Source organism: Scomber scombrus, chromosome 19, assembly GCF_963691925.1.
Source record: "Scomber scombrus chromosome 19, fScoSco1.1, whole genome shotgun sequence".
Taxonomy (NCBI): Eukaryota; Metazoa; Chordata; class Actinopteri; order Scombriformes; family Scombridae; genus Scomber; species Scomber scombrus.
In genome coordinates, this window is record NC_084988.1 from 14,155,341 (window position 1) to 14,168,169 (window position 12,829).

A 12,829-nucleotide genomic window follows, 5' to 3' on the forward strand; every position below is an offset into this window, starting at 1 on the left:
TGGTGGTGGTGTGCTAGGGTGCATTTTATTGACTGGTGTTCCTTATATTTTGTCCACTCCATTAACAAACATGAGATAATATAATAATAAATACAAATAATAAACACTCAAAATAATGAATGAAAACTGAATAAATTAAACAACAGAATAGAGTTAAATGAAGACATTAAAAACAATACACTAACAATTTCCAAAGCCTTCTTATTAGTGCAATATTTAATGGTCTGTAAATACTGCTCAACTGAGATGAGTTTTCTTTGTTGGCAAACGTCCACTTTTGATTATGAAACTTAGCAAAGATAATTATATGATCGATTATGTTAGCTTGTTTCTCATTCTTTGTGTCTGTACTGTTTCCAGTACATGTTTATACAAAGAAAACAAAAAATCTGCCATGAATATATATGAGAGAGAGAAAATTATTTGGTTTTATGTCATATTATTTCCTGTAATATTGTGAAATATTATGATTCATAATTTCACTTGTTTTAAAAAAGTGGCGGATGCAGTACCAATATTCCAAGAAATTGTATTAATTTTGTCTACATATTAAATATCATGCATTGCCATGACTTTTTTCCTGCACACAATTCATTGAGTGGCTCTCTAATTTAGTGTTTGTTTTTTTTGGTTGGATGTGTATTCAGTTATGAGATGGAGTGGGTTGAAAGATGTAATATGTGGACTGCATTGCTTATAGTATTTACAGTTTGACGAAATAGAAAAAAGAACATATAGCTAAAGAAAATGAGCCAGTGCAGGTAGTTGTATCTGTTACAATACTCTTTTCATAAAATATGTTGGAGTGAAGTACAAATTGCAGCAAATTGAGCTTGGTTTATAAAATGTTTTATTCATGTTAACATAGCTGATACATAGGGATTCAAACGGTTTCACAAGGCTTTTGGGGACTACAGTTGAATGAATAGCAAAACAATAGTGGTCCAAATCTCTAATGACAATCACTGGACAGACTAACAAATCACCCTCTTTTAGGATGTGTACAAACCTGCATTGAAAATTATTAAACTTGACACGTGTGTGTTACAGCATTGTTCCCATTCCAGTGTAATATCTCAAGAGACATGCATGACAGAATTGTCTTCTTCCCATTAAAAAGGTCCCTGCGTTTGGTCAGACAAGCCCCACAATCCCCCCTCCCCCCGCAAACAGGCATGCTTCAGTGAAAGAGTGGCATCATAACCAGGGCAGATAGTGAGGATTTAACCAAGGGGCACTACTTGGCTGTATTATAGTATTTGATGCCAGCATGTACACTGGCTTTCCCTGCAGTATGAATATTGTATGTTTGAAGTTGGATTTCAGCTGCTGTAACCGTACCACATTACTGTGTTGAGACAGACACACTAAAAAAAGTAATGGGAGAAAACTAGTTTTTATATCTAACATTTTTTAACAATCCAAAACTTCTGTCGATGTATTTCCAGTTCGATGTTGGGACTTAAGGTTTTCTGCCAATTGAGCTAGGAGTTAACACCATGTCAAGCTATCAATACTTTTTTTCTACAGCTGAAACTGCACAAATGGAAAGGCCAGGACGAACACAAACCAAAGGAATGGAGGGTTTTCTCTTTTCACGGGTTGCTGCCCAAATCTGTATTGTGAAAAGAATGGGGGGTTTTTTCCATTTTATTTCCTTACACGACTCTTTTCAACAATGGGTTTCATTGGTACAATGTTTTGAGTGGAGCAATAAGGAATGAAGGATGTGTAAAAAGTTTTTTTTTCCTTTTGTCGTTTTTGGAGATGACCCCAACACTGAGGATTTGTATTTAGTTCTCAGTCTCGCCGGCCTCTACTGCGTCTCCGCCATCGCCCTCCTCAGCGGCGTTGTCTGATGTCCATAACTGAGGGAGAAAAAACAGACAAACACAAATATGTTCAAGATACAGTGGTTTTGTCAAATATCCAGTCTCCTTCACCATTTTTGGAAACACCTAAAAATGCGTTTGAGAGGAAATTGTCCAAAACTTTGTGCCGTTATCCCCATTTGTGAGGTTTACAGTGTCTCACCTCTCTCAAACCTCTCTATGACAGCAAGCTTTTAGCCTTGCCTTCCATTGTAGCCATTACAAACAGGTATTAACACTTTTGACTCAAGACATTTTTAGACACCACTGTTACACCGCAACACTCACTGTCAGGTTGTCTCTGAGGAGCTGCATGATAAGAGTGCTGTCTTTGTAAGACTCCTCATTTAGCTGGTCGAGCTCTGCGATGGCCTCGTCGAATGCCTGCGAGCAAAAAGGAGAATGTCAGCACTTTAACGTAGTAATACTGAGGACACAGAGGAACGTGACAGACTGTGCAAGAAAGTCTGCAAACCTTTTTAGCCAATTCACAGGCTTTTTCTGGGGAGTTGAGGATCTCATAGAAGAAGACGGAGAAGTTAAGCGCCAAGCCCAAGCGGATGGGATGTGTGGGGTCCATCTCAGTCTTGCTGATGTCAAATGCTTCCTGGTACGCTTGCTGTGAGTTTTCAATGGTCTCTGAAGAGAAAGGAACCACACAGAACATAATGGTCAGTATATGCATGTATATATCAAGATTGACATTTAAGTCCACCTCCAGCTATATCATTTTAAACTTCTAAACACACACACACACACACAAAATATGTGGGAGCATGGAATCTTAGATACCGGAGAAGCTTCTAGTCAAAGCTGCAAAAATAAAACCTTTTGACTCACTGTGACAAACACAAGCTTTATGCAATAGTTTGACCAAACAAAAACATGAGATTGACAAATTGTGGTTTTAGAGTTATGTGCAAGACAGTGGAGACTTAAGGTTACTGCTGTTGGCCAAGAAAATAAGGCAAATAAGCCCCAGTGAACTGTTGTTTCAACACTGTTTTTTGTATGGATTAAACAAGCGTGACATATCAAGTTCATTACTGAGCTTTTGAGGTGCCCGTAGATTAATTTAGTTACCACAGAGTTGTATCAATCTTCTATAATCTAACTCTTGGCAAAAGCAAGGGTGACTAAGCAAATTTCCTAAAATGACTAATTATTCATTTAAACATCAGACTGGTGATATTCTATATTTTTTCTTATTGTCCAAAAAATTATGTGAAAATACCAAAGATATTCAATTTACTATCATGTATAACCAAAAAGCCTTAAATCATCACATTTCAGAAGCTAAAGCCAGCTAATTTTGGCATATTTTCGGCATGAAATATGCAGAATAAAAGTGGCAAAACGACAACCAGTTGACAATTGTTTTGGGAGAAAGAATATTGTAGTTATTAACTTAAAGTATTCTTGAATAATGGCTCACATGAAATACAATCATTGGCAGACACACCCAGGTAACTGATCACTATCAGTATACTGAATGGGATTGATCTGCATTAAACTTTACTGTCTGGAGAACAGTTAGGGCAGGTGGGGAAATATTCATTCACTTTACATTTTACCCTGTGGCAAAGCAGGAGGCCCTCTCAGTTAGCTGCCACACACTACTGTCATGGCCTCCTATGAGATGGGGCCCTGTGGTCATACGGCTGTGACTCAAACGACCTGCTTGACGTCATGTCCAGCTCTGAGTGAGACAAAATCTGACACATTCCTATTTGCAGTGTGAAGTGGTCCAGCTTCAAAAAGACAGAAGGATACTTGTTTTTGCTTGTACATTCAATTAAAAAAGATGGATAACTGGAAACTTTAAAAGATTCTCAACTACACCATACATACAAAGAGACAAAGTAGTAAAAAAAAAAAGGGAAACGCCTTTCTAAATAGAAAAAGAGTACAAGAGAAAAACTCACTTGTTTTGTCATCTCCAGAGGCGACTTCAGCAAGGTATCTATAGTAGTCTCCCTTCATCTTTAGATAGAAGACTTTGCTCTCAGGATTTGTGGAGTTTCCAATCAAAAAATTATCCAGCAGTTTCTGTGAGAAGAAAGGAAAATCATATCATTTTAATTACATGCACAGATCAAATATTCTGAATAACCTTCAGAACAGTCAACTAAAGCACAATGTTATCTGACAGATCAAGAACCAAATCTTGCTAAATTTACGCTTATATTCACAGAACAGACAGTTACTAACTGTTCCACACTGGGCAGATTTAAGGTGTGAAAACACGCGCGCACGCACACACACTAAACATAGGTGGGCCTCACCCACCACAAGTGTCCCAATATCCTCCATCCACCAGAGAGCACTGCTCCCTTTGTTCTTAATAGCTGTTCAGCTCAATGATTATTAGAATAGTTCTGCTCCAGCAGGAGTCAAGTGCATGTGCTCACCCAGTGTCATGTACAAAAAAAAAAAAAAAAAAGAAAACATTTTTCTCCATGTCATTTTCAGCTCAAACCATCCACAATCAGGCCAGGCCTCTGCTGTGTCCCCAGCTGGCTTCTGCCCCAGATTCCACAATCAGCACTGTATGCCAAAGTTTGATGTCTTATTGCTGACACCAGACTTACTGCTGATTTTAACAGACTTGGTATCATTATTTAATTTCTCTACTGAAATGTTCCATTATCAAAGTCTAAGTATAGATACCAGCGCTGCTTGCATGCATCATACTCCCAATTATTTCCTGAAACCACAGAGCTAAAAAATAAAATAAAGCACCATAAGTCCATGTATAACAAAACAAAGGCAGCTATATCTTTGGCCGGCTATATCTTTGGTGTTATTTGTGCTAAGATGCTTACTATGGATTCACTACTGGAGATCTACATGCTTCTTTTTAGATTAGATATTGGTTTCCTTTTTTATTTAATTACACAATATACACCAGGTAGACTTTTTTAAAATTCAATCTGTGCTTGCCCACTCAGAAGGCATACTGCAGCTTTTAGAGACTATTCTCTATACAAATTTAAGTAAGAGGCTTCAACAATTCAAACAGATTACAAGAAACTACAAATTAAATATGTAGTATTATGTATTATGTAGCAAAAATATAAAACATCTCACATATCACATCTTGCGGTTGCACGCCAGGCTAAGTAATGGGTCTTTCAATTGACATGAGAAGATTACTAGGGCTAATCTGTGTAAGTGAAACTGTGGTTTATGCTCAAATTAACCGATTTAGAGATCAGATTAACCCCTTCACTGCTTGCCAACACCTCAATCCTAATGACAGACCCGACTGAGGCAATACAGTGTTCAGAGAGGATATAATCCTCTCTGTCTTTTAAAGTGAAGAAATTTATTTATTTTTCATTGTTAAAGAAGAGTTTTCCTTTCCGATCCTTGGCAGAAAGAAGCTGGCCTAGTCTGAGCCAAGCCCATCCCAGCAGCCCCTCCCCAGTCATTTACTGACACAAAGATTGGCTCAGCCGAAACATGCGCATGTCTCAAGTGCTAAGCATTCCTCTTTCACTGCATGCTCTGCACAATAGACAGAAGAGGAGTTGCCTCGCTCTCAGTGCTTTCACACAAAGCTCTGATTTCAGTCACTAGCGCTCACAAGAAAGTGCAGACTGTGTTGCTGGACGAATGCCTGACTGGTTATGTGTCTGGGTGCCTTCACATGTCTAATAGGAATTGGTCTATTTTTTTCCCCCCAAGCATGGACTGACCCTTCATTATCAATTTAATTGAAATAGCAACACTACAATGAACTGTTGGTTCAGGTTTGAGGTGTTTTTTATTAACTTAGCAAACATGAAAATCAGACAAAATGATGACTGGGCATGAAAAACTTGTGGCAGTCTCCATGACAACTGAGACAAGACTTGGAAATGTCCATATGTCCACCGCAATATCAGATGAGCCTATGCCAGAAATCTAGTCTCTACAATGTCATGTAATGAGGAGGAGTGAATAGCCTTAGCATGCTCTCACGTCAACCTGTCTGTTCTACATTCACATCCTGTGTGGAACCCAAACATCTTCAAGTCTCTGCTGCCTCCAAACCCTGAGACCTGCTTTCAGCTGAGGTGCAAGTGCTTCTGGTTTCACAATCGGAAATAAACAGAGGGGCACACAAGCAGCTTACTTGTCTACTGCGGTGTCTGCGCTACTGGCTTTGTGGGTGCATAACTAACCTGTCAGCCTTCTGCAGACAAGTTAAGGCATGAGGACTGACACACCCTCCTCTGCTGACAAACCCTCTATAACACTGTGGTAGAGACGGAAGGCTGAGTCACGACCGTGCAAGCGCACAGTCTCAGGAACACACATGGAAAGCTAGTTGAAAATGAATAGCCCCTGCAGCTTTTCGGTGCATTTTAAAGACCGCAGCTCAGGGAAATTATCTCAATCTTACAGCTAAGCTTTCACCCAGATCTCCTCTAATCCATTATCAAGGCAGGCTAGAAATAATGTAAAGCACCAATCCCTGCTGTTGCACTGGATTAAACAAGAGGTGAAAGCATACCCCCCTCCCCTCCCCTTTCCCAGTATTCCAGTAAAGCTAAGCTTGAAAAGTGGAGTGTAAGTGCATCTACTGTCAGTGTCTCAACAGTTAAACATATTGTCATTGGTTTCAATATGTGGCTCAGCAGGAGTCATTTTTGATGGTCTGTGCAAACTGGGCTTTAGGGTGAGTATGACTCGTTTATGCATGTAAGTTCTTGCACTTGACTACCCACATTAGGCGTCTATCTGCCAGATGGGACTGCATGGATATATAGCACAGCTTTACTGAATTCAGAGTATATAGTGTCTTTCCTGCGCGTGTCCCAATTTCTCCCTCTCTCCACCCGTTCAGACACACCTTGTGTAGTAGTCACTGTGACCTTTTGTCAGTTCACGCCCTCACAGCGTTTCAAGCCCATTGTTCTAAATCCAGATTCCCAAAAGACAGGAACAGTGGGAGGACTACATAATACGTCCTTGTCCTCTCCCGCTTTGGAGGCCATATTAATACAACAGGGAAGCTTGCAGGAAACAGGGGAGATGCCATTTGACACAAGCATTATCAAACTAAAAAAAAAGAAATCACATGTTGCTATGAATTTGTGAAAACTGACAGCTGTGGGAGATTCAATGCGGTCATGTTCACCTTTAAGTGAAGAAAATCTGGACTCTTGAAGTGTATTAGACTGCACATATCACGCAATACAAAGACACTTCATCCCTTCACTTCTGCCTTAAGAGCAGCAATCTGTGGGGGCGGGGGTTAAAGAAACCATATAGCAGCTATATGCATCACTGCCTGAACTTCGTTAAATGATAATGATGTAGTGAAGCAACATTGCTCAGCTTGATAGGACTTTTTCAGAGAGGTGATAACGCCCGCTCTCTCTCTCACACTCACACTCTCACAGACACACACACACACAACATAAGATCAATGCAGCAGGCTTAAAAAAATGTAAGCCAAATATCTGACACCTTACCAAAACGTTGTTGCAGATATCCTGCAGCTCCTTCTCCACTTTCTCCCGATACTCCTTGACCATCTGCTGCTTCTTCTCGCACCCTTCGGTCTTCAGTCCGATGCTGGACATCACCCTCCATGCGGACCGCCTCGCCCCGACCACGTTTTTGTAGGCGACGGACAGCAGGTTCCTCTCCTCGTTTGACAGTTCGCCTCCCTTCTCCGTGACCTCCTTCATGCACTCTGCCATGTCATCGTAGCGCTCAGCCTGCTCCGCCAGCTTGGCCTTCTGGATAAGATCCGTTCTATCCATAGTTTATATTTATATATATATTTTTGGGGGGACTGATGAATCAGAAATCCGGGGGTCAAGGGGGTGTGACAGTCTAGGACTGCTAACTTGAAGAATGGGTGTAGCAAAGGGGACTCGGCGATGGTACTCCCCACAGTAACGCTTCGTGCTGCGGAAAGAAGATGTTTAAAATTAGTATGTGACGATCAAATATACAACTGACGAGTAAAATAATCTGTCGATCATCACGGTGACATGGAAGAAAATGCACCCCGCCTGGCTGAAAATGGCCCTATTTAGTTAACAGCCAGCATTAATATAGCTTTCCAAACCCCGCATTCAATTAAAAGCTACTAAATTAACATCGTTAAAATGATGTCTCGTCGCTTGCGAGTGTGGCAGAGCGAACAAACTCCCATCTTACTGATCTGTCGCGGAGGTCGGCTGCCAGCATCGGGAATAATGATCTGATGGCACCGCAACCCGCCACAAAGCTGTCTGCTGCAGCTAGCTATCAAGTTAGCAACAAAAGCTAACTAGCCTTAGCTACACGGGCCACTCCTTTCAATAAAAAAATGTCACCTAAGCGATACTCATACAAAAAACACCAAAGCAGCCACGGTTTGTCAACTTAGCAATTAACCAGCGATGATATAATTAAAAGGGGGAAAAGAAGAATAAAATACTCATCGTTGCTGACTTACTGAGGTCCAAGATTGCTCCACAAATTGATCCGATTTGAGAGATTGGTCAGAAAGGCAAAGAACGGCAGCAGCACCAGCGAAAACCCAACAGCTAAAACAGGGCGGTTCGTGTGGAAGTCCGCTGTCCAATAGTAAAGCGCTATCTTATTTGATCGACAGGAGAATTTAGCGGTGTGAGCCAGTGGTTGTTAAGAGTGGGGGGAAAGAGGCGGGCCTATCTTGGGGATAGTTTGACAGACCGGTACACTGCAGCTGATGGAGGGGCCACGGGGTTTCCTCCAATTAGAGCAAGGGAGAAGACGTCATCGCGTTGCCATGGCGATGTTTATCCAATCACTCCCCCTGCTCTCTCGCACTGTGGGCGCTGTAGCGTAGGCGTGGCATCCACTCCCATCCAGCTAGAAATGTATCTCTCTCAAGTTTCTATTACTAGATAAGTCAACAAATTCCCACTGACAGTGATCTGATCCCACTCACGTGTAGTCCAAACCCGACAACTTTCCCCCAAGTCTGTCTTAAAACAATGGTCAGGTGCTCTAAAGAACACTGACCATTGTTTTTCTAACATTGTTTTTCTTGCCATAAGAAAAGGGGGGGGGGGGGGCAAAATTCTGTGCAATTATTTTAAAAGTGCATATGAAGCTAATATGAAGCCATAAAAAACAGTCAAATCAAGTGGATATCTTTCAACATTACAGTCTTTTTAGTGCCAAAGTCCCTCTTTTGTTACTATACTTCCACCGCAGCTCAACAAGGAAGCACTGTCCAAGGAAACACAAAGAGAGAATTTGATGCTAAAAAGACTGTAATGACTATAATGACTAACTCAGACTGCTGAAGCCATGTAAGCTTCAGATAAACTTTTAAATGCATTTTTCTATCAAATGACTGTGGACACACTGGATTTTGCCCCCCCTCACTTACATTGAAAGCACATTTGAAAAGGATCTTTTAACAGCCAGTATGGAACGAAAGGAATTATTACAGCGAAGAATAAAACTGCTTTCAGTGTTCATATGAGCGCCTGACTGTTGACAGACTTGAAAAATAGACTTCCTTTGTTGTCCAAAAAAATACTGAACAAAAAAAGGTCCTATAAACAAATCAATGGGTGACATGTTCCTTCATTACCATGAGTATGGGCGGAGTGAGGGATCAAAAGAGTCATTCAGATCCATTGTTCCCCATGGGGAACATCATTATTTACCAACAAAAAAAATACTTTAAATGATTTGTGCAGCCTTGTAAACTAATTTTGAGTATTGTATATCAGTGATTGATGTTAGAAAAATTAAATCAATCATCTACCACAATCACTGTAAACAGACAACCTTTTCATTCAGGTTTTTTTTCATTATTCAATTGGTCTACGTCAATGTTATATTCTTTCCATTATTCAATTCAATGCATGAAACATCCCTGTGATATTTGTCTACGCTATCTTGACGACTTGCTGTGTGTCACAGTGGCAGGAGATGTGCAATATAAGTAATAATGAATATAATAATTCAGGCTCCATACATTTGTATAAACGTTTTCTATCATTCTGTCATTCCCAACCCCCCAAAACAGCATAGACAACAAGTCCAGATAATTCAGCGAAGATATAGCAATAAACAGGGTCTGCATTCATCAATCATTCTTACAAAATTGATACTTATTCTGATGAAATAAACCAGAAATGTGTCAGGAAAAAAGAAACAAGATGCACTTATCTATAGAAAGGGTGAAAATCTGATCTCCTCTGTAGCTTAAAAAGTTAATATCTGTGTCATAAGTACAAAGATGGTCCACACTATTGGTCTACAGGTGTGTGTAAAAGGTGCATTTTAAGGTATTCTAATTCATTGTGATATTCATATAGACCTGAGAGCACTCACCATCAATTTCTTTTAAACATTTTTTTGTTATTTACTTACTATTTTATTATTTATCTCAAAATAAATTAGATGTTGCATTCTCTATATACTCTAAAACAGTGGCTCTAAAACAGCAGCTAGTGAAAGCAATAGCATCAAATTCATTTTGATTATGCTTTTGTGAAATATTTGGTATGACATGACATGAATTACAAGAACATGAACACTGAATTCAAGTCCATGAAATGGAAAAAATGGATGTAATCAGTATATATTGTGATATAATGACATTTCTGTAAAGTTACTGAGAAAACTGATTAACCCCACAGATATAACAGTGTTAGTTTAATTCCGTGAGTTAAATACCTTACAAATAAAGGTACATTACCCACACTGATGCAAATATGATACAAATCCGACACCACTATAAAGAAGTTGCCGATAAAAGCCTAATACACCCAGAGATTATTTAAGGGACAGAGGCCATCATTTAAACAGCACAGCATTATCAGTAATTATCAGAAGCTAAATTTCTGTTGTCTTATACGTCATCATATATCCCTCTGCATGTAATATATGCACTGTTAGATTTGAGTCTTGTCTTTTTGAACATTGTGGTCATTTTCAAAAAGAAAGTTTTGTCATAAAAGTGATCGACAAATTTTATTGCAATTGCAATTTTGGCAATATCTGTATAATTTTGCACACAAATGCTATTTAATGAGTATTTAACAAAAAAGCGTGACAAAAATACACTCTCCCAGATGTTCACTGCATACTATATGTTACTTGATACTAATACTGACATACCGACCCAAGCTGAACTGGATATTTGTTTCTTAAAGCTTCAGGTTCAGGTCAGGTGCAAGTTTAGTTATTTCTAAATCTAATTTCTGACTGTGTCAATTATCTGCATCCATGTGTGTTATGTTGCAAGTACAGGGGAAATGTCTAGCCAGAGGAGAGAAAAAACAAGTGTATAGCCAATTTGTTCCATTGCAAATGGTCAGTAAGTGATGAAATAAACCAAAACTATACTGTTGCTTCAAGGTCTCTGTTTAGGTCCGTGCCTCAAACTTAGCTGTACCAGTCAAGTTCAGTTGGGTCAGACCTGAAAGACACGGGTGCAAGTGAGAATTGAGTCTAAGCGTTAGGCTTGTGCAGAAATCACCATACCTTCTTCCACAGCATGTAAGCACAATTGTTTCAAACCTGACGACACATAGCAGAAGAAAACAACAGGAAATGTGAACATGAGCTACAGAGGCTGCCATGTTGCTGGCTAATATCGACATGCACAGCTCAAAACTAGAACTGAAGCCCTGGGATTTCCCAACCTATTAACCGTTCCTATTTATAGCCATGTGGCCTACTGTGGACAAGAGACTCTTCATCTGAGAACACCATTTCTAATGACAGAAATAGATGCCCCCTCCCCCCCCCCAACTTAAATCTTTATTATCAAAAGATTTTCAACATTGCACCATGGAATAGAAAGTAGAACAAAATCAAAAAGGGGAAAAGCAGTACAAACAAACAGTGGTGGAAGTTCATTGACTTTGATGCAGTCCTGTTGATGAGTTTATTTGCAGTTTTGCCATTTAGGGTAATTTATTCAACAGTTGCCAACCATTGTTGGTTTTTTGTCAAGGGAGTCACCTTCCCCCAATTTCTTGTAATAGTATTTTTTACTTCCTACTAACAATATCTGTCACTTCCCATCACATTTTGTTCGGAGAAATCACAGAAATACAGAACCATACAGCTCATATGGATCTCATATCTTACTATTTTTTGTCACACTTCAAATAATATGTCCCAAAAAATGTCCATATTTCTAAAAAAATATGTTGTTATCAACATCAAATGATCCACACACTTTTCAACATCTCTGGAATCTATGTAACTGCTAACTTTTGATCTCCAGTGAAACAAAGAAGTGAATCAGATACATTATTTTGAGGACAATCTCCTCCATGGCATGAAATGGTGAATGTGTGATATATCTCATTCATCATCATCAGAAAATCTCAACATTAATGGCTTTGAGAATGTTATACATTTCTATAAATATCAATGTCTTAAACCAGATATCTATTATATGTATAGTTATTGAAAACTTCAGAATTCCCCATCACATTTTAGAATAAGATATTGGCATATGTCTTTTCCACATCTTTCCACTCCAAATGAGATACCTTAGTTCTTAGTTTATGGAGTGTAAAGTGGTAGCAGTGATCCAAATATATCACTAGCCTAAGAGGAAAGATAATTTAATGCAACTTCTGAACATAAAAGTTTTTTTAGACTAGGTGTGGTTACTCTGAAAATATGAATTGAAACTATTCACCAGTTCTCAGAGTCCCTAAAGGCAAAAAAAAAAAAAAAGACTGCTGTGGTTAGCTTTGAACATATACAGGATGCTTATCTTTGTTTTTTCCTGTTGAGAGCCAAGGTAGTTGTCGTAATGTATACTGAACCTGCACTGCTGACATAATATGAAAGCTGCTCATCATATGCTGTCTATGTGTTGTCAGCGTTGATACAGCAAATACTGAATCTAATACCTTTTGTGCTCTTCACAGAAAACAGGAGTGGATGTATTCACTGTGCAACAACTGTTCTGTAAAAACATCAGCACCCATACAGCATTTGCT

At 39.2% G+C, this 12,829-nt stretch overlaps 1 protein-coding gene across 2 annotated transcripts; it reads right to left on the bottom strand.

Moving 5' to 3' along the window:
• Positions 1 to 833: 833 nt before the first annotated feature.
• On the bottom strand, positions 834 to 8,440 carry LOC134001399 (14-3-3 protein beta/alpha-1-like). 2 transcript variants are annotated; one of them, XM_062441000.1, is made up of 6 exons: positions 8,310 to 8,440; positions 7,337 to 7,778; positions 3,797 to 3,920; positions 2,347 to 2,510; positions 2,160 to 2,255; positions 834 to 1,868 (listed from the first exon to the last, which is right to left on the bottom strand). In XM_062441000.1, the coding sequence occupies exons 2-6, from the start codon at positions 7,628 to 7,630 to the stop codon at positions 1,794 to 1,796; spliced, it is 753 nt and encodes a 250-aa protein (XP_062296984.1). In that variant the 5' UTR covers positions 7,631 to 7,778; positions 8,310 to 8,440; the 3' UTR covers positions 834 to 1,793. The 2 variants fall into 2 exon arrangements, with proteins under 2 accessions (XP_062296984.1, XP_062296985.1); XM_062441001.1 differs by having other exon boundaries at positions 8,314 to 8,419.
• Between the last annotated feature and the right edge of the window lie 4,389 nt (positions 8,441 to 12,829).

Excerpts from the sequence above, each read along its gene's own strand:
- LOC134001399 (XM_062441000.1), bottom strand. The coding sequence starts at position 7,630 with ATGGATAGAACGGATCTTATCCAGAAGGCCAAGCTGGCGGAGCAGGCT. Across the intron at positions 3,921-7,336 it reads ATATCTGCAACAACGTTTTG|AAACTGCTGGATAATTTTTT; the intron begins GTAAGGTGTCAG and ends TTCTTCTCACAG. Across the intron at positions 2,511-3,796 it reads CTCTGGAGATGACAAAACAA|AGACCATTGAAAACTCACAG; the intron begins GTGAGTTTTTCT and ends CTTTCTCTTCAG.